At 34.2% G+C, this 21,653-nt stretch overlaps 1 protein-coding gene across 6 annotated transcripts in view; it reads left to right on the plus strand.

The window, feature by feature from the left end:
- The window catches only part of NTF3 (neurotrophin 3), a 140,177-nt gene that overhangs the window by 58,392 nt on the left and 60,132 nt on the right, over positions 1 to 21,653 (plus strand). For 2 of the 6 annotated variants that reach the window (XM_074269002.1, XM_074269001.1), the window contains exon 2: positions 11,120 to 11,168. The exons of the other annotated variants lie outside the window; for them this stretch is intronic. In XM_074269002.1, coding sequence (XP_074125103.1) covers positions 11,127 to 11,168 — 42 coding nt within the window. In that variant the 5' untranslated portion in view covers positions 11,120 to 11,126. The remainder of the gene's footprint in view (positions 1 to 11,119; positions 11,169 to 21,653) is intronic. 6 annotated transcript variants of the gene reach the window in all.

Consider the following 21,653-nt stretch of genomic DNA (forward strand, 5'->3'; position numbering starts at 1 on the left):
TTTGTGAAAACAAAGATTGTTTGATTTTTATCCTTTTTTTTCCCTCAGCACCTAGCTTTATGTCCTGTAGTGCTTTGTATATATTAGGCACTTAGCAATATTTATTGAATGAATGATTTTTTTTAAGAATAATAATGTATGCTGGAATTTGGTTCTTGGATTTCGTATTTATTATTTATTCATTCATAGTTAAATCACTTCCCTTCCTATATGTTGAGTTTTCTTTATCTGTAAAATGTGAGGATTTGATTAGATGATATTTGTGGCCCTTTCTGATCAACATTTATTAAACAGTCACTTTGTTCAAAAGTCTTATGATTGCTGTTTCTACTCCCAAATCTTATAATTTAGGAAATGGGAAAATTTGAAAAGTGTGGCAGGCTGAGATATATTTCTATAGGCAGGCATGTATGTCCAAGCCTTCAACCTTCTTCCTGCTACACAAGAGTTCTGGAGATCTTTTTACTAGCATGGATAGGGAGGCTCTAGAACTGTTCTAGAGTCATGGAAATTGAACATTGCTTCTGCTTTTCTTGAGCTCCCTCCTTTCTGTCTTCAAGGAAGTCATGAAGCATCTCTTTTGAAAGTATGCTGGCACTGGTCTTGATTTCTCTGGACATTTTTAGTATGTGAAGAGCAGAGAACTTGGAATCAGATGACTTAGCTTTAAGTCTCAACTTAACCATTAATACTTTGCAACTCTGGCAAGATATTTCAACTTTCTTGGAATGAATTTCCTCATACTTACAAAAGTTGTACTACTAACCTCAATGGATGGTTGTGAGGAAAGTGCTTTGCAAATCCTAAAGTATTGATAAATCTGAGTTTCTTTTACTTCCTTCAGAACAGTTTAACAAACATTTATCGCATCAAGAAGATGAAAAGGCAAAAGGAAAAACATACCTGGATTGCATTGAGGAATTCAATAATTAAAAAATTAAGTAAATACAAGATAATTTGAGAAGGTAGATTGCTTCAACAATTGGATGAAAAGGTTTCCTATAAGAAATGTCATCTAAGAAATTAAAGATTCTTAAGAGGCTGAGATGGAGAGGAAAAGTGCTCCAAGTAGAGAGACAGTCAATGCAAAAACATTCAGTGATGGAGCACTGCATTCAGCAACAAGCAGACCAGTTTGATTGGTTGTTCAGGCATTTTCAGTTATATCTGACTCTTTGTGACCCATTTGCAGTTTTCTTGACAAAGATACTAAAGTGTTTTCCTATTTCCTTCTCTCCAGATCATTTTATTGATGAGCCATTGATGTAGGCAGGGTGAAATGACTTGTCCAGAGTCACACGATTAATAAATTTGAAGACAGATTTGAACTCAGGAAGATGAGTTTCCTGACTCCAAGCCCAGAGCTCTATTCACTATACTGCTTAGCTGCCCTAGTGTGATTAGAGTAGAAAGTGAATGAAGAGCACTGGTATGCAGTAACTCTGAAAAGAGAAATTGGAACCAGATCGTGAGGCTTTAAATACCAAGCAGAAGAATTTGTATTTCATCTTATTTTTTTGTATATTCTAAAATTTGTTTTACACATAAATTCAAAATTAGAAAAGAAAAAGAATGGCCAGTTTTTCAGCAGAACATAAAACAATAAATTTCCATTTCAAGAAAACCTGTATAATAAATAGTTCACATTATTTTCAAAGCTTCCCAGCTTTTCTTTGCTTCCTTGTAGATTTTCTTTCATTTTCTGTATCTACTTTTTACTTTTTATGCTCTTTCCATCCCTCTCTCCTACCCTAAAAAGCCTATAATTAAGTACATATACGTATATATAGATATGGATAACTATAAACATTCACATATGTAATGTATACTCATACACATATATGTATATATGTAAGACTATACTATATCTATTTCTACTTGGCATCTTTTTCTCTGAGGGTAGCAAACATCTTCTTTCAGAAATCCAGTATTTCCTTGTTTTTCCAAATCAGCTAACTCATCATTAACTTCACCATGACAATATTTTAACTGAATCACATCCTAGCTGAGAAATTGTCTGTAAACTTTCCCTCCAATTATTAGATTTTCTCTTAAAGACAATAGGAAGCCATTGGAGCTTCTTGAACAGGGAAATGATATGGACAGAATTGTTCTTTATAGGAATACCAATTTTAAATGGAGATGAATTAGGAGGAGAAAGTGGAAGCCAGTGGAACAGTTAGAAGTCTTGCTTCATCCAGGTTCTTAAAAGATGGTGAGGCTTGGTACCCAGCAGTCACCATGTTAGTGATAGAAGAAGATGGATTTACAAATGTGGTGGAGGTACAATCAAACAATTTGCCAACTGGTTGGATGTGATGATGAGTGAGGAGGAGAAAAGGGAATCCTCTGAAATAGAATTACAACTGATCTTCTTATAGCATTTATTAAGATGTGTAAAGCATTCTTATCCCACTTCTCCTCTGAAATAGATGGGAAAGAATATTCTATCCTTTTAATTGAGATTCAAAGACTTTATGTGATTTAGCAATAGTCATATAGCTAGTGTTAGAAATTGGTTTTGAATTCAATTCTACTGACATGAAGCACAATAATCAGGAAACAATCCTCTAAGAGCATATCAACTCATTTCAACACCAAATGCTAGGAAACAATTCCATTAATTGACAAAGAGGGAAGAGGGAAAGGGAGGAAAAAGGGTGAGAAAGGGAGAGAGACAGAGGGAGGGAGAGAGAGAAATAGAGACAGTGAGAGAAAAAAAGAAAGAGGAAGGAAGAGAGAAAGAGAGAGGAAAAGGAAGAAAGAGAGAAGGATGGAAACAACTTATTTTTTCTTTCTTCTAATATATTGGAAGAGGAATAATAATATCTACCATTTATTCACTGCTTACTATATGCCAGGCACTATGCTATCACTTTGCAAATTTCTGAGTTGATCTCCCAGCAACAATGGGGTAGGTGCTATTATTATCTCTATTTTACAGATGAGGGAACTAAAGCAAACTGATATTGTGACTTGCTCAAGCACTATATTTCATAGGACATCTGGCTGCCTCATATGTAATCAATATGCATTAATTATGTATCTGTTATATAACCTGAGCTTTAGAAATACAGTCTGCATAAAGATATAGAGTTGGGAAATGGAATGTCAATGTGGAGAAGTTTCACTGGACCAGAGAGTTTATGAAAGGGTATAATGTATAATATGCTATTATGTAAAATATTAATCTTAGTTATAAACATAATATTTAAATTGGAACCAGATTGCAAAGGATTTTAAGTGACAAATTTGTATTTTAACATAGAGGTAATAAAGAGCCACTGAAATTTACTGAGCAAGGGAATGACATGGTGCCTTGGAAATATTAATTTTCTATTTGGAATAAAGAGAGGTAATACTTGAGGTAGGGAGATTGAAGTAAGAAGCTCTTAAAATAGCCTTGGTGAGAGATTATGAGGGCTTCAATTTAGGGTAGAAGTAGAGTAAATAAACAAAAAATAAAGAAATCAAGCAAATATTGTGGAGGTGAGATCACTAAGATTTAGCAGTTGGGTGAGAAAGTGAGGTCATATACTCATTTTGGATTCATTAGTATTACCAAAAAAAAATAACACTTGTAACCTATTTCACAAGTTTATTTAGAATTTGAAGGGGTAATAGATCAACCATCTAGATCAACCAATTCATCCTACAGATGGGGAAACTGAGGTCAGGGAGAGTGAAAGGAACCTTAATCTACTACTTATTGGCTCTGTGACCTGGGGCTAGTCAATCTAATCCTGGCAGCTTCTCTTTGGACCAAATTGTCTCATAAGGTTCCTTCCAGAATCCTAAGTGGTAGAAGTGCCTTGAAGTAGTACAATGGATAGAATGATGTCCTTGGAGTCAGAATAAGTCTGCATTTGAATGCTACCTTAGTAATTTATTAGCTGTGTATCACTGGATAAGTCAGTTAACCTCTCTGTCTCAGAATTTTCTCACCAGTAAAAAGAGAAAGTTGACCAAAAAAGCTTCCTTCCATTTTTAAGACCATGATCCTAAAGACCTACTCCAGACCCAGTGCTTTTTCCTATTTAACTTGTAACCTCTTAAAAAATATTTTCTTATAGCCTCAACTCTTTCTCAACTTTGAGATCCTTATTGCTATTCTTACAGACCACTTACAAACAGTTCTTCAGCATCCATCATCAGTTGCCCACTCCTCCATCATCTTTCTATGTCTCTCTTCTCAAAGGTCACTGTTACATCTTTTTATTTAGAAAATTCCATTTTCAAAAAGAAAAAAGAAATAAAATTCCATTTTCTTCCTCATCAGAATTTTCAAAGATAATGTCAACCAGAATTTCTATCTTGAGAGACACCTATCCTTCTTAGAATGAAGTGACTGCCCCTATAAAATCTTAGTCCATCTAACCTTTTCTCTGAGCCACTGGAAACTTGCTTTTCTAAAATTCATAGAGGGTAAATGTCAGTTTTTTCCCTGCATTTTCTTTTCTCCTTTAATGCACATTCTAAGATGGAGTTGTCACTCTCAGAAAGTTTCCACTATTTTCACTTCTGCATCCAGTTTCCCCTTTATTGATGGTGCAAATCAGATCCAGAACAGAGGCTGCTCTTACTGATTCCTCCACATTTTGAAGGATGATATTATCATTAAGGCAAGCCAGGAAATTTCCTGTGCAAGTAGACAGATCAAATTACTAACCTTAGTCTAATGTAGGGAAGTAAACACAAATTTACTTTCCATCTTATTAGAGTTCATTTGAACAAGTGGGATGTACAGAGGGTGGGAATTTAAGGAAGAAAGCTTCTTAAGTACTAATCACATAAGGAGGATGTTTTTAACTCATTATTGCTTCAGGATGTGTGAACTATAATGATTTTTTAAAAGTTCTTATTTTCCCAATGTGTCTTTCCTGGGGTTGCTGCTCTGCTCATGACTTTTTTTTGCTGTCTAGGGGACTCAACACTAGTCTGATACTAGTTTAATCACTTTAAAGAGAAATCAGGATGTGATTCAGTTTTTCCTAGTTTTCAGCTGTAGTCAGTCCTGCGTGAGACAAAATGTCCAGATGACTTAAGATGATTAAAACAATGGAATTAAAATGTGGAAGAGACTTTTTTTCCCCCCTGATTGACTGCACATTTCCCTAAATCACATCAAACCAAGTGGATCAATGATCATTAAGCTAGTTCACTAATCCAACACTCTGTTCTACATTCAAGAGATAAAAAGACAAGCAGCACAGCCTATTCCCACAAGGAGTTTCAGAGGTACACAAATAAGTTTGTACAAGGAAAATTAAGGCTGAAGAATTAATCAGTTGATATCTCATAGAGATTGTGACAACTGAATTGAAGCTTAGAGGGTGAGAAGGTCTCTAAAGAGGGTGACACACTTCCATTCAGACATGGAGAACAGCTGGTATAAATGCTTTGAGATGGGAGTTTATATTTTAGATTCACGGGAGGATTTCTACTCAAGTTTGGCTGACATGTAGAGTTTGTGAAGGGAAAGAGTATTAATTTAAAAAGAAATTTAATGCAACTCAACAAGCATAAAGCACCTATTGTCTACAAAAAAGACCAAATATGAAAGTCACAAAAAATGAAACCGTCCCCAAAGAAGTTTCAAGTGTCAGAGGCAGCACATGTCCCTTCATTAGTTTTCTTTTGTTTCCCCCTTCATTAATTTTCAAAAAACTTCCTCCCTAAAAAAATCCCTTGCGGTAATTAGGAAAGTCATGATAAAAGCAGTTTTTCTGGTTGATGTTGGTCATCTATAGAAAATAAACCATGAGAGAAAATCTTTTTAAATTATCTTCTGCTTGATTCTGAGATCTTTCTTGGATCAAATTCTGTGCTTTATGCTTTAAAAGGGGAACTTGCATAACAAAGTAAGAAAAATATAATAGGAGAGAATGCATATTGTGAAATAGGAGGATCTGGATTCAAATATTGGAAGTATTAAATGATCTTTAGTCACATAATATGTCTGGACCACAAATTTTTTTCTACTGTTAAATCAGGGGCTTTTCCATTGGCCCAGTACTACCACTACTGGTATTATACATTAAGAAGACCAAAGACTAAAGGGAAGGAATGTCATGATGGGGGGGAAAAGGAAACAATCATAGTTTGGGCTACCAGTAGCTGGGGGGGAAAGTTTTATATGAATATAGTGGAATATCTCTTGAGAGTGGATATTATTTCACTTTTTGTCTTTCCTGGCCCTGTTTCCTGCTTAACAAATGTTCACTGAAAAATTTAACTTATTATTGCAATATAAAAAAACAAAAAACAACTAAATATGAGGAATTTAGTGAAGTTTGGAAAGACTTGTTTGAATCTATGCACTCAAGTAAATAGTAACAGTATTCACAATGAATACTCTAATATAAAGGAAAATAGTATTAAAATGTGCCAGAATTCACATCTATATAGTGATTCATATTGAATCCATCTCTTTGTAGACTTCCTAGTACAATATGGAGTATGTATTGTTAGGGATAGGGACTGGAACTGTGATTTCACTTGTAAGGGAAATTCCCAGGTGTGAAAATGCCCTCTAACCAGTCAGATTGCTATTTTTGTCTCAATTTATGAGTCTTAAAGTGTAACATAAAACATCCAAGGGCAATAAAGAAGATAGAGTGCTGCACTTTCTGAGTTCAAATTTGGCTTCCCCCATTTACTAGCTGTCCGACCCTGGGCAAGTCACTTAACCTTGTTGACTCTAGTTCCTCATCTGTTAAAAAAAAAAAAAAAAATGAGCTAGACAAGGAAATGGCAAACCACTGTAGTGTCTTTGCATGGATGTGGTATGGACTTCATTTAACATGAGGTTATGAAGAGTCAGACATAACTGAGAAACAAATGAGCAACACAAACCACACAAAGATTAAATGACTTATTTAGAGTACAAGGTCACACCACTAATATATATCAGTGTTAGCATATGTTGGGCATGCTGTTTTGCTTAATTGTACTTCTTTCTTAAAAGAGATAGTTCTTTTGTTGGGAAGGGGGTTTGCTGGGAAGAAACAGCAGTGTTAAACTTGTAAAGCATTTTAAAAAACAATAAAATTAATTACATTAGGTAGTCCCTTAGGTTTCTTCTTTCCCTAAGTGTTGTAGATTGTAAGTAAAATGATGATAGGATTGAAATGTAGGGAACATGTAGAAAATATAAACAGACATTTTGAAGAAATTGAATTATGATGAAACTTCAATATAAAGTATTTCCCTTTTCACAGTTTCAGTTGTATTGTCAGTTGCAGCATATATTTTGTGAAACATTTTTCTCTTCAATGTAGCTTATAACACGATGGTTGTTCTTATCACCCATTCTCTTAGCTCCTTTTTTTTTTTTTTTTTTTTTTTTTTGAGGATGGTTTTGTACAAGTGTTTGGAATATAAAATTATGACAAAAAAAAGGAAGAAAGTGATTAAATGTTCTTCACCTGTTTCCACTGAGCTTAGGAAAAAGAACAAAAGCATTTAATATGGAGTAGAAAGCACTGAAATCAGAGATAAAGAAGAATTTACTGACTTGAAAGATTTGAGATCATATAACCAGGGTGGGGAAAATGTCCTTAGAATAAGAAGAATCTTTTTCCTTAAGATATTTAAGAATGAAATGAACCTATTTGCTTGGGATAATTTAGAGGCAATCTATCCTGGATATAGAGGAGTTGAAATCCAGACAGTGTATGATCTTACCAGTGTTCATCATAAAGGATGGGTTTTTTTTTTGTTTTGTTTTGTTTTTTTGCTGTGGTAATTGGGGTTAAGTGACTTGCCCAGCATCACACAGCTAGGAAGTGTTAAGTGTCTGAGATCAAATTTGAACTCAGATCTTCCTGACTTCAGGGTTAGTGCTCTATCTACTATGCTATCTAGCTATTCCCAAGTATGTATTTCTTTAACCAGTTCCAGTAATTATACTTTTATATCCTCATAATCCATAATCTCTTCGCTTAAAATATGTTTTGGTTTTTTAATATCCCCTCTCCTGAAAAATTTGTAGCTGTCATTTCAGTTTTGAGCATTTCCTTGTGATCCTATTACACAAAGCCTAAGAATTCTGGGGTATGCTAGAGCCAGCTCAAATATGCTCTATTGTTCAATTTTCAACATGATTATCTACACCCTGGAAATACACTGAAAATCCAGTTTGGATGATTTATTTATATTATTGTTGATTGTCTAGATTTATGAAAGTGTTAATAACTAACACAGATTCAATTTACAAGTGTGCAAACTTGATTATTAAATATTTACCATGATATCCTTACCATAGAATCAATATGGAAGGAAAGCTGTCTATAAAAAGGAGTTGAGGGCAATTTAAAATTTAAACTAAAATAGCAGTTCTAAATATTTTCCTGCTGTTAAACATATATTCACTACTGCTACTGCTGCTATTACTACTTCTAAATAATAGCCAATATTTATGTAGCACTTTCTATGTGCCAAGTGCTATCAAATATTATCTCCTTTATTCCTCTCAGCAGATCTACAAGATAGCTGCTGTTACTGTCTCTAAGTGCCTTCCCCCTCCCAGATTTATTTACTTCACTTATTTAATTGGACTAAGTAAAAGAGGAGATTCATTGCCTCAGTTGCTACCTAGCCTTAATCACTAAGTCAATGAATCAGTCTGCATTGAGTGTTGTGGCTCTTCTTGAAGAGGATGTCTTGGTCATGAATCGGAGTTAAGTGAGTCAAGAGTTGCACAAAATCATCAGCCTCACTCTGTCATCCAGCAGTGCCATACAAAAGTCAAAAGGACTGTAGTGGCTTGGGATACAGTGGGTAATAACCTTTTTTTTTTTTTTTTTTTTTTAATTAGGGTCTTTCCCACTCAGGTCTCAGTTTGTTTGAGGCAATACCCATTCAATGATTAAGAGCTAGATAAGAATTGAGATAAAAGATGGCCCAATTTAGCAAGACAAAAATATAAGTCTGGCAGAGGAAAAGTCTCAGAGTTTCTGGCCTAAGCAGAAAACAATTATTTTCCCTCTTTCTAAGCATCAAAACCTAAACAGTGAGTCACAGAGGCTTGAACTCAGGGCTATTCTTGACTATTCGATGAAAGTGGAGAGATTTGGTATTGAAACAATGTTTCTATATTGTTACTATTAATATTGTTAACCACTGTAATTACTACAATTATTACAGTATGCTGTTAGTACTATCACTATTACCAGTATTTAATGGAGTGTCTTTAATGACTTCTGATCACAACATGAGCATCTTCCTTACTCTGTAAAATAGTCTTTTAGACAAGCAAACATATGACTTTTGAATAACATGGCCAGCCTCTCCAAAATTTAGATCTCTGCAGCAGAATTTGAATTCTTGACAGTTTAACTTGAGAAAGGACCTCAATGTGTCCAGAACTTTATCTGCCAGGTGATCTTCAGAATCTTCCTAGGACAATTCAAATGGAAATGATTCGGTTTCCTGAAATTTGGAATTGATTGTGTGGCATGGGAGATACTGGCAAAGGACTGCCCAGCATGGCGTGCCTACATCAAAGAAGGCGCTGTACTCTATGAGCAAAGCAGAATTGCAGTAGCTCAAAAGAAGCATGAGATGTTCAAATTTAGAGACATCTCCACTCCAAATGTTCATATGGAGTGTTTGTGCTCAACCTGTGGTAGAGCACTACAAACTCGTATTGTTGGATCAGTCACAGTTGGACACACTGTAACTTGACTCTTACATAATGTTGTCACTTTGGTCCTCTTTGAGAATGAAGGAGAGCAACCTATTATTATTACTGTTGCTATTGTTATTACTATTACTATCACCACTACCATCCCCACTATAGTTCAGGAAAGCTTTCTTTCATATTGGGATGGGGAAGGAAAAAAGGGAAGATTTTATATTGTACTAGAATTCTCTACTGGGGCTTGCTGCCCAGATCTCCTGAGAGAAAGGTGGAAAAAAGGGCAAGACAAATTGCCATGGCTCTGGTCAGTAGTACCTTTTACTATATACTTACTACCTAACCAGTCAAAAGGCTTCCTTTTACAGAGTAGTCAGCAAACTAGAACCAGTTACAGAATGTTTACCAATGTCACCAAATCTCTCCAAGGAACTTTTATATCAAATCAGAAGCCTCTTCTAAAACTAGACACCCTAGGCTTTTCTACTTAGGGAGTTGCATCAGAGATTTTCAGCACATGTAGCAGTCTACAGTTATTATATGTTGAAGTTATCTTTCCCATTTTAAAGATAAGAAAATGGAGACTCTGAGATGTGACATGATGTATCTCAAAAACCCACAGCTAGGAAATGGCAGAATTGGAATAATCATAGAATCTAGAGATTAAGTGTCCTTAATGGTCATTCAGTTCATTTTATAAATGAGAAAATGAGTCAAGAGAAACTATGTAAATTTGCTTTTTGAAATCACACTGATGATACTAAGTTGGTATTTGACCAAGTACTTTGACTTATTCTATACCACACTGTTGAGTAAGAATAAATGAATCATAAGACAGAGTGAGTATTCATTTGCATCTTTTAGCTAAAGCTTGGATTACAATGACTCTAGCATAAAGCCTTCTTTCTATTCTGTGGATAACTTCTCTAGCTTGAGTTATGATCTGGAATATACAGTAAGTATATGCTGGTAATATGGGCTCCTTCAGGGTAAAACTACTTAATTTTTTTATCTCTGTGCTTCCAACATCTACCATAATGTTTGTACATAGTAGGTACTGAATCTTAAAGTATGACTTTGAATTTTATATTGAGGTCTTCAAGATCAAAAATTTAGATTTATCCATAATATGTTAGAACTTTGAAATAACAATAAATAGTATCTAGGATTTTCAAAATGTGTGCTTGGGGAGAAGTCCCTCAGGTTAGTATGAAGTCACCACATGCTACATGTGGGATTCTCAGTTATGAAGTTGAGCCACAGCTGTGTGTAGTGTAGACTGGTTTAGGAGTAGGGAATTCTGATTTTTGCTGTCTTTTCCCCCAAGGGGTTTGGCCAAATGCCAGATTCTTCCAGTTCACTCCCTTTATTCTTTCCTCCCCACTCCCTGCCCCCACTAGAAATGGATGCATCTAAAAAGATTCTTTTGATGCATTCAACTACAACCATCTATTAATCTTTTCTTTTTTTTTTCCCAAGCCTCTAAATGGTGAACACACATCTCCGAATTCTGGCAGTTAGCGATGAGGTATGTTTCACTGTTCATTTACCAAATCAGAGTAAATGCATTTCCCAATTCACTACAGTATAGAGAAAAATGGTGTAAATCCTTGCCAGTCTTCTTTCTGTCATCTTGTTCCTTCCCCTCATCTCTCTTTGTCCTGCCATTCTTTATCTCCCCCACTGGATTTATCACCTTCTACAACTTGTACACCCTGAGTAGACAGATGAATAATTTCCTCCCTTTCTCCTCAAGTGCTGTCTTGAAATCATTTGTTTTTGCTTCACTTCATCCCCCCCCCAACTTTTCTCTGATGAGATTTCCTCTCTGAGGGGATATTTTTGTCCTGTTCCCTACTCACAAACAAATTCCCTTGGCCTTTTAAATCTGGTTTCAATCAGCTTAATCACAGTCTATTTAGTGATATCAACTCTGCCTTGATTTGTTCTCTTTATACACACTGAGTCCTAAATCTCCAGTATATGACAACATAGGAGCATAGTTCCAGACTTCAGAGGTCATTTATTTAGGCAAAACTCCTCATTTTACAGTTGAGGGAACTGTGATGCAGATGGGTTAAATGTCTAGAGTTTTACCTACATATGTTTAATGTGGAACTTAGTAAAATATACAACTGTGTGTCTATGTTTCTATAATGATCATTTATTTAGATCTGGGAAGCACCTTAGAGATCATACAATTTAAACCTTTCATTTTAAGTGGGGGAATTAAGATTCAGATAGATCATATAACTTTCCTCATGTCACATAGATAGTAAGTAATAGACCTGGAATTCGAACCGAGTTCCTTGAAATTCAGCACTTTTGCCACCATCCCATGTGGCCTAAACATATCTGCACACTGTATCTATATAGAATATTTTTTTTAAACCTGTGATTTCAGAGAAACACTCCATAATACTGGGCTATCTCCCATGTGTATGTGTGTATAGGTAGCAATTTGAGCAATGAATAATCTTATCTATAGTTTCAAATGGGTAGTCATTTCTCAGCCTGACTCTTAATTTACTATCTTCTTCATATACACATCCTGAATTCCAGGGTAATATGGTTGTATTTTTGGATATTTCATTATTATTTCTCAGTATTAATTGCTAAAATCATAGCCTCTCATTAATTATTGGTTCTGAGTACCCCATCCATTTCATTAATACTGATTAACTATATATTGCTTATTCATGATTGAAAAGAAAACTGAGTAAGGTATTGAAAAAGGATAAAGAGAGATTTGCATATATATGTATATATATATATATATATATATATATATATATATATATATATATATACACACACACATATATATGTAGATGTTTGTTTATGTGTGTGTATAAAAATAGATAGGGAAAGAGGAGGGTGGGGGAGAGAGAAAGAAACTGAAGGTAGTGACTACTTAGGAAAAATATCAAAGAAGTTCTCTTTATCCTCTTTCTGTATCTCATTCATTCACTTAAACCATGATCATTCATTCTCACCAGAGTTAATAGTTAAACTACAAGTCTCTCAAGAGTCTATTACCTTCTAAAGATGAACTGTATCTGTGGGGGAAGTTTTTGAGATTGATATTACATAAAAAGATAGAGCTTAGACCCATGATTTCACTGACATTAAGGTACCCCCCGGTGAGGAAACCCTCCCATAACAACTTGGCACCTTTCTTTGTAATTTAGAATTTAGAGTGAATGATTTTCCCGGGGACTCATAGCCCCAATATATCAGAGGTGGGAGTTTACCCCATCTTTTTGGCTTAGAGCTAGGCCATGCTGACTCTTGCCATAACTTGCATCAGTTGAATATAATCTTCTTGAAGGTAGCATCTATTCATCTTATTTTTATCCCTAGTGCCTAACATGGTGTCTGGTACATAGTAGTTATTTAATAAATTCTGGTTAAATGAGTGTAATTATGCAGGTATTTTATTTATTTTATTTTACTTATTAATTTATTAGTTTGGTACCTACAAATCCTATATGAGTGGAATTTATTATTATTTATTTATTGTTTCAATTTATTGCTTCACTTCTTTTTTCAAATTAATAAACCTGTTTTAATCAAGGATCATTAGCATTGTATTTTCTAATTTATTAACTTCACTTATTAAGTAAAGAAGTTGAAGGCCAGACACCTGAGGGAACTTGCCCATAGTTACCCAGCCAGAAAATGCCAGGACCAGGTTTCAAATCTAAGTCTATATTTTTAATTTCTATATACTCTAACTTTACTCTGTCCTTTAGCTAGGGCAATGGTAGAGTAACTGATATAGAATGAATTGGGACTCTTATGATATTGGTAGGTGCTGTTATCCTGTATACTGTTTGTTAGCAGTCGAATGTGGTTTTTTCCCTTTAATCTCATCTAGATAATGATAAAGTATTGCTTGACTTCATAGGAATCATTATGCCTGAATAAAGTATAAAAATAGAAGGAAAGAAAGACAGACAACTAATTCGGTGAGATATAGGCCATAGCCGATATAGATCAGCTTTTACAACAGAAATTTTCAAAATAACTAGAGTCTCATTTTCTTCCCAAGTTTACTGAAGTTTGTTAATTTAGTAGTCTCTGTCAACATCTTAAAATTTATATTTACATAACACTTAATTTATCATTTGGCCTTTTCCTCACAACTATCTGCTAAGTTAAATAGCACAAGTATTATTCCTACTATTTAATAGTAAAGAAATAGAGGATATGAAAGGTAAAGTATCTTTCATCTGTAGTCTCAGGGTTAGTTAAGTATCAGAGCCCAGTTTTGATACCTTGGCTTCAGAATCTATATTGTACACCTTTTACACTACCCTACAGTCCCCCTTCCTGAGTGCATAGATTTTAAGAGGTAAAGGGACATTAGAGATCTAATATCTTCTTTATTAGCCGACTTTATCATTTCTGACAGTTGGCCAAATATGTCTAAGGATGGGGAATTATTAGCAAGGACTGAAGATCTGAATTCCAAGTATTGAAAAAAGGTCATTTTTCCAATGACATCCAGAAAATTAACTGCTTAGTTTTTTGTCATAGCCAAGTTAACTAAGCTTAAAGTCCAGCTTGTCTCTTCTATAGAAGTAAAAAGCAAACAGACTCAAGTAATGTTCCCTTTCTTCTCTAGATTAAGTGTTCTTTTTTTTTTTTTTTTTTTTTTTTTTTTTTAATGGAGGAAGCTTTTAAATGAAAAAAAAATAAGAAAGTAAATATGAGATGCAGAGTAGAATCCTGTAGTAAGCTAGGAATTAGAGAGTTAAAGAATATCACTATGGAGAAAAGAGAAAGGAAAGGGGCCCTGAATATTTACAATTAGGAAATAGTTTTCCTAATAAGCAAAGAAAATAACAGTCCTTTGAGAAATTATATTTTATGTGCACAGACATTGTCAGCTAAAAGATCATTCATTATAAATAGGCATAAAAAGAGACAAGAAGTTGAGGGATACTAAGATATTTGTTGACCTGATTAAAAAAAAAAAAAAGCATGTATCCAGGATGTAATGAAAAACTTCTAAAGACTTTTTGAACTTGAAAATTGATACTTAATTCTATTGATTCATAAACTAGCTAGCATTTATTTACACAGTGCTTTAAGATTGACAGAATATCTTATATGTATCATCTCATTTGATTCTCCTAGCAGCCCTGGGAGATAGGTGTTGTTATTATACTTATTTTACAAATGAGAAGCTAAGGCTGGGAGACTTTGTACAACCGTCCCAGGGTCCCACAGCCAGAAAGTGTCTGAGGCAAAATTCAAACTCGGATCTTCCTTATTCTAAGTGCTATTCTATATCTGTTATCAAGCAACCTGAATTCAGATGGACACAGTTGGAACCTGCAGAAGGAAGCTTTAAGGGCTGATGACCTACTCCCTGTACTCTGTCTACCCTTATGGTTTGTCTGTTTTTAAGTCAGAGAACGTGAAATATCAGTGGGTTAAAAGGTTCTTTATTGTCACAGTTATTAGTCCATTTTCCCATCCTCATAATTCCAAGGACAATTTTTATGGAACTCCAGTCTTAGGTTTTTTGGTATATAATTTATGTGTATGCAAGTATATATATACATACAGATGCATATAGATATAGATATAAATACATAATATGTATATATATATACAAACACATATATGCATATATAGACATATGTATGTAAATACACATAGAATCATATATACATATATGTGTATATACCTATATGCACATACGTACATATAGATAGATGTATATATACACACATACATCTGTATGTACATATAGTTACTTGCTATACATTTATCTTTTTATCTTTTCATCAACTCTTCCCACAGTACCTGAATAATTTCTTTCAGTTAATTAATGATTCAGTTAATATAGTTAATATTACTAGTAGCCTGACTAGTGCCAACATTATTATCCACATTTCATACTGAGGAAATAAAGTACTGAAAGTACATGGTGGGGGGGGAGGGAAAACTAAACACTAAAGAATTGTAAACTCATTAGAATATTTTTTGAGGGCTATTTCTTAGTCATTTTATATTTTGTCTCTACTCAGCACAGTTCAGTCAACACACATGGACTCTTTCAGGCGTTCATTCTCTGTGTGAATGCTAGAAAACTTTTTTTTTTTTTCTCTTTTGACTTGTCTTCTACAACTTTTGCAATAGCCACTATCTTAGCCCATGAGATTACAACTTGCAGACTGGCACCATCACTACCACTTAACTCATTGGATAGCTCATAAAGTTGGTTTTATACTTGTATACCTACAGAAAGAGACAAAAGAGCAGGGATTGCTCTTTTAGTGTCTTCACAGCCAATTTTAAAATTTATCGCCATTATTTAACATATACATTAACATATTTAACATGTATTGGTCTACCTGCCATCTGGGGGAGCCAGGTGGGAGGAAGGAGGGGAAAAATTGGAACAAAAGGTTTTGCAACTGTCAATGCTGAAAAATTACCCATGCATGTATCTTGTAAATAAAAAGCTATTAAAAAATTATTACCACACAAAAAACAACCTTTAAATCATCATGGTCTAGACCTGAGTTTCTTAAACTGTGTTTTACAATGGCATATGGGTCCTGTGACTGAATGTGAGGGTCATGAAATTATGATTTATAGTCAGTTAATGTTTGATTTGTAAAACTATTTTGTATACCCATATGCCTAAGGTCACATAAAAATTTCTTGGGTGAAAAGGAGTTGTGACTGAGAAAAGTTTTAAGAAGCCATGGTCTGAACAAAGCAGTCAGAAGATATCTACATATTAATTGAAGTAGAGAGTTTAGAACCCTTTGTCATGTCCAGTGACAGCCAAATCTCTCATCTTCACCCCATGCTTCTGTAAATATACCTGGAATAACAACTAAACATATCCTACAAAGGAACCTTGGGTGAATGGGAACTGTTGAGAAATGCAAGGATTATGAAATCTTGAGCCAGAAACTGAGGACAAAACAAAGAAATACTTCCAGAAGAAGGAGGCAAATTTAGAAAATTGATAGGTAGTTAAGAAAATAGTTTCTGAAAGTGAGATTTGGACTCTAGGATCCTGGCTCAAAGTCTAGACAAAATATGACTGTACCTAACAAGGAATGATAAGAATGTATTTTTTAAGGAGTCTTACAAATCTAATCAAGTGGCTTTGGATCAAAAAGCTGGGGAAGGCAAATTACCAAAAGCAAAAATCTAACATCAATCTCAACATAACATGAGCCATGCCCAAAAATCAATTGACAGGAAACAAATTCCAGTAAGGAAGTGAGAGAAAAAATCCATGGTTCCTGATATTTAGTCAGAAAAACACAGCATATTGCTAGCAAGAAAGATAAACTAAAGAAGCCAATTTCTAGAGAGAGAAAAAATTGACCTCAAGTGTCACAGACTTGTTAGGATGAAACTCATTATTGGTATATGGCTCTGGAAAGTATATACCATATTTAAAAGGAACAAGATAGATGAAAGTGTTTGGTAACATGATAATCTTTATATTAGGAAATCACTCATGTGAGGAAATCCAGGAACCAGAGGGAAGAAGCATAGTAGATAGTATTGGGAGAACATTGGCAGAGATAGAAACAGCACTGAAAATGTCATTAGAATATAGTTCAGAACACCTTGGATAAAAAGAGGAAAGAGATAAGTTTGGGGGGATGGACCATAAGTATGGCACAAGTAATGTCATAATAGTAGGTAAGCCTCCATTATCCAGATATTTGATGTTATTTCCTATAAACCAAAATTTGAATAGTTAATAATTTCTTGATTTGTGTGAGTACTAATTTCATATTTCAAAAGATAAAAAGCCAGAAAACATATCTTCTATTCTGTAACTGATTCTCACCAACAAAGAGAACGTGATTGTTACATGGAAATTACTGGAACATTGGAGGAATCAATGTACCATCTTGGAATTTACGATGGAAATGAAAGCAGAATATAATGACATGTACACTGGGGTTTAGGGAGAATATATGTCAAATAGTTCAGAATAAGTAATATTCTAATCTCTCTCCTGAGGTTAAGCTCACCATAACCAATTGCCTGTTGACATTTTCATCTATATGTCCTGGAAACATCACAAATTCAATATCTCTAAAATAGAATTCATTATCTTCTCTCCTAATTTTTTTAATTAATTTTATAATTATACATTTTTGACAGTATATATGCATGAGTAATTTTTTTATAACATTATCCCTTGTATTCATTTTTCCAGATTTTCCCCTCCCTTTCTCTACTCCCTCTCCTAGATGACAGGCAATCTCATACATTTTACATGTGTTACGTATAACCTAGATATAATATATGTGTGTAAATCAATTTTCTTGTTGCATATTAAGAATTGGATTCCGAAGGTATAAGTAACCTGGGTAGATAGACAGTAGTGCTAATATTTTACATTCAATTCCCAGTGTTCCTTCTCTGGGTGTAGTTGTTTCTGTCCATCATTGATCAGCTGGAAGTGAGTTGGATCTTCTTTATGTTGAAGATATCCACTTCCATCAGAATATATCTTCATACAGTATTGTTGTTGAAGTATATAGTGATCTTCTGGTTCTGCTCATTTCACTCAGCATCAGTTCATGCAAATCTCTCCAAGCCTTTCTGAATTCATCCTGCTGGTTATTTCTTACAGAGCAATAATATTCCATAGTCTTCATATACCATAATTTACCCAACCATTCTCCAATTGATGGACATCCATTCATCTTCCAGTTTCTAGCCACTACTAAAAGAGCTGCTACAAAAATTTTGGCACACACAGGTCTCTTTCCCCTCTTTAGTATTTCTTTGGGATAAAAGCCCAGCAGTAGTATGGCTGGATCAAAGGGTATGCACAGTTTGATAACTTTTTGGGCATAGTTCCAGATTGCTCTCCAAAATGGCCAGATTCTTTCATAACTCCACCAACAATGTATCAGTGTCCCAGTTTTCCCACATCCCCTCCAACATTCATCATTATTTGTTCCTGTCATCTTAGCCAATCTGACAGATGTGTAGTGATATCTCAGAGTTGTCTTAATTTGCATTTCTCTGATCAGTAGTGATTTGGAACACTCTTTCATATGAATAGATATAGTTTCAATTTCATTATCTGAGAATTGCCTGTTCATATCCTTTGACCATTTATCAATTGGAGAATGGTTTGATTTCTTATAAATTAGGGTCAGTTGTCTATATATTTTGGAAATTAGGCCTTTATCAAAACCTTTAACTGTAAAAATATTGTTACTTCACTTCTAATCTTGTTTGCATTAGTTTTGTTTGTACAGAAACTTTTTAGTTTGACGCAATCAAAATATTTTATTTTGTGATCAATAATGATCTTTAGTTCTTCTCTAGTCATAAATTCCTTCCTCCTCCACAGGTCTGAGAGGTAAACTATTCTCTGTTCCTCTAATCTATTTATGATCTCATTCTTTATGCCTAAATCATGGACCCATTTTGATCTTATCTTGGTATATGGTGTTAAGTGTGGGTCCATATCTAATTTCTGGCATACTAATTTCCAGTTTTCCCAACAGTTTTTTTCAAATAATGAATTTTTATCCCTAATGTTGGTATCTTTGGGTTTGACAAAGACTAGATTGCTATAAATGTACCCTTTTTTGTATTTTGTACCTAATCTGTTCCACTCATCAATTGGTCTATTTCTTAGCCAATACCAAATGGTTTTGGTATATAATATATAATGCTATATAATATAGTTTCATCTGACTTTTTTTCATTAATTCCCTTGAAATTCTCAACCTTTTATTTTTCCATATGAACTTTGTTGTTATTTTTTCTAGGTCACTAAAATAGTTTCTTGGGAGTCTGATTGGTATAGCACTAAATAAATAGATTAGTTTGGGGAGTATTATCTTTATTATATTTGCTCAGCCTATCCACAAGCACTGGATGTCTTTTCAATTATTTAAATCTGACTTTATTTTTGTGGCAAGTATTTTGTAATTTTGCTCATATAATTCCTGACTTTTCTTTGGTAGATGGATTCCCAAATATTTTATACTCTCAACATTTGTTTGGAATGGAATTTCTCTTTGTATCACTTGCTGTTGCATTTTGTTGGTGATGTATAAAAATGCTGAGTATTTATGTGGATTTATTTTGTATCCAGCAACTTTGCTAAAGTTGTGAATTATTTCTAATAACTTTTTTTATAATCTCTGGGGTTTTCTAAGAATACCATCATATCATCTGCAAAGAGTGACAGTTTGATTTCCTCATTACCTACTCTTATTCCTTTAATCTCTTTTTTGACTCTTATTGCTGAGACTAATATTTCTAATACAATATTGAATAGTAATGGTGATAGTGGGCAACCTTGTTTCACTCCTGATCTTACTGGGAAAGGTTCCAGTTTATCTCCATTGCACATTATGCTTACTGACGGTTGTAAATATATGCTCCTGATTATTCTAAGGAATAGTCCATTTATTCCTATACTCTCAAGAGTTTTTAGTAGGAATGGATGTTGGATTTTATCAAATGCTTTTTCTGCATCTATTGAGATGATCATATGGGTTTTATTAATTTGATTATTAATATGGTCAATTATACTAATAGTTTTCCTAATATTAAACCAGCCCTGCATTCCTGGTATAAATCCTACTTGATCATAGTGTATTATCCTGGGGATGATTTTCTGAAGTCTTTTTGCTAATATCTTATTTAAGATTTAAGCATCAATATTCACTAAGGAAATTGGTCTATAGTTTTCTTTCTCAGTTTTTGATCTATCTGGTTTAGGTATCAGTACCATATCTATGTCATAAAAGGAGTTTGGCAAGACTCCTTCATCCCCTATTTTTTCAAATAGTTTATATAACATTTTCTCCTAAATTTTTTAAACCCTGAAACTTCCTTATTTCTGCTGGAGATGCTACTATCATTTATAGCCACCCAGATTTACAGTTTCAGCAATGTATTCAAATCTTCTTTCTCCTACCAATCCATTTTTAGCAGCTAGGTCTTGTTAATTCTACCTAAAAATGAATTCTCATAGGATTTCCCTTCCTTTTATTCACAGGACCAACACTGTAGTTCTTGCTCTCATCTCTCAGATTGTTGTAATAGCTGCTTGACTTCTAGTCACTCTCCTCTTCAATCTCTTCTCCATATTACTTCCAGTATAATAATTCTGTCCTCTTCATCTCGAGAACCTTTGGTGACTCCCTGTTGCCTCTATGATAAAGAAAAAAAACAACCAAAAAAACAAAAAACAAAACAAAACAAAAAAAAAAAAAACTTTTGTTTTGAACTTAGTGCCCTTAAAAATCTGTCTATAATCTACTTTTCCAAGATTGTCACATTATTCCTCTTCACATATTCTTATTTTGAGCCAAAATGGCATATTTGCTTTTTCTGTATTCAGCATTCCATCTTATACTTTCCTATATATTCTCTTCCATCAAAAGATGGATCAAAAGAATACACCTTAGAAGGTTATTCCCACCCCCTTTATTTAATTTATTTATTTGTTTTGCTGAGGCATTTGGGGTTAAGTGACTTGCCCAGGGTCACACAGCTAGGAAGAGTTAAGTGTCTGAGGTCAGATTTGAACTTATATACTCCTGACTTCAGAGCTAGTGCTCTATCTACTGTGCCACCTAGCTTCCCAAGGCTCCTTTTTTCTTGAAGCTCTATCTATCCTTATATTATTGTTCTGTAAGAAATGACCAATAGGATGATTTCAGAAAGGCCTGGAGAGACTTACATGAACTGATGCTGAGTGAAATGAGCAGGACCAGGAGATCATTATATACTTCAACAACAATACTATATGATGATCAGTTCTGACAGGCGTGGCTCTCTTAAACAATGAAATGAACCAAATCAGTTCCAATAGAGCAGTAATGAACTGAACCAGTTACACCCAGAGAAAGAACTCTGGGAGATGACTATGAACCACAACATAGAATTCCCAATCATCCTATTTTTGTCTGCCTGCATTTTTGTTTTTCTTCACACGCTAATTGTACACTATTTCAAAGTCCAATTCTTTTTGTAC

Source organism: Sminthopsis crassicaudata, chromosome 5 (genome assembly GCF_048593235.1).
Source record: "Sminthopsis crassicaudata isolate SCR6 chromosome 5, ASM4859323v1, whole genome shotgun sequence".
NCBI classification, from domain to species: Eukaryota; Metazoa; Chordata; class Mammalia; order Dasyuromorphia; family Dasyuridae; genus Sminthopsis; species Sminthopsis crassicaudata.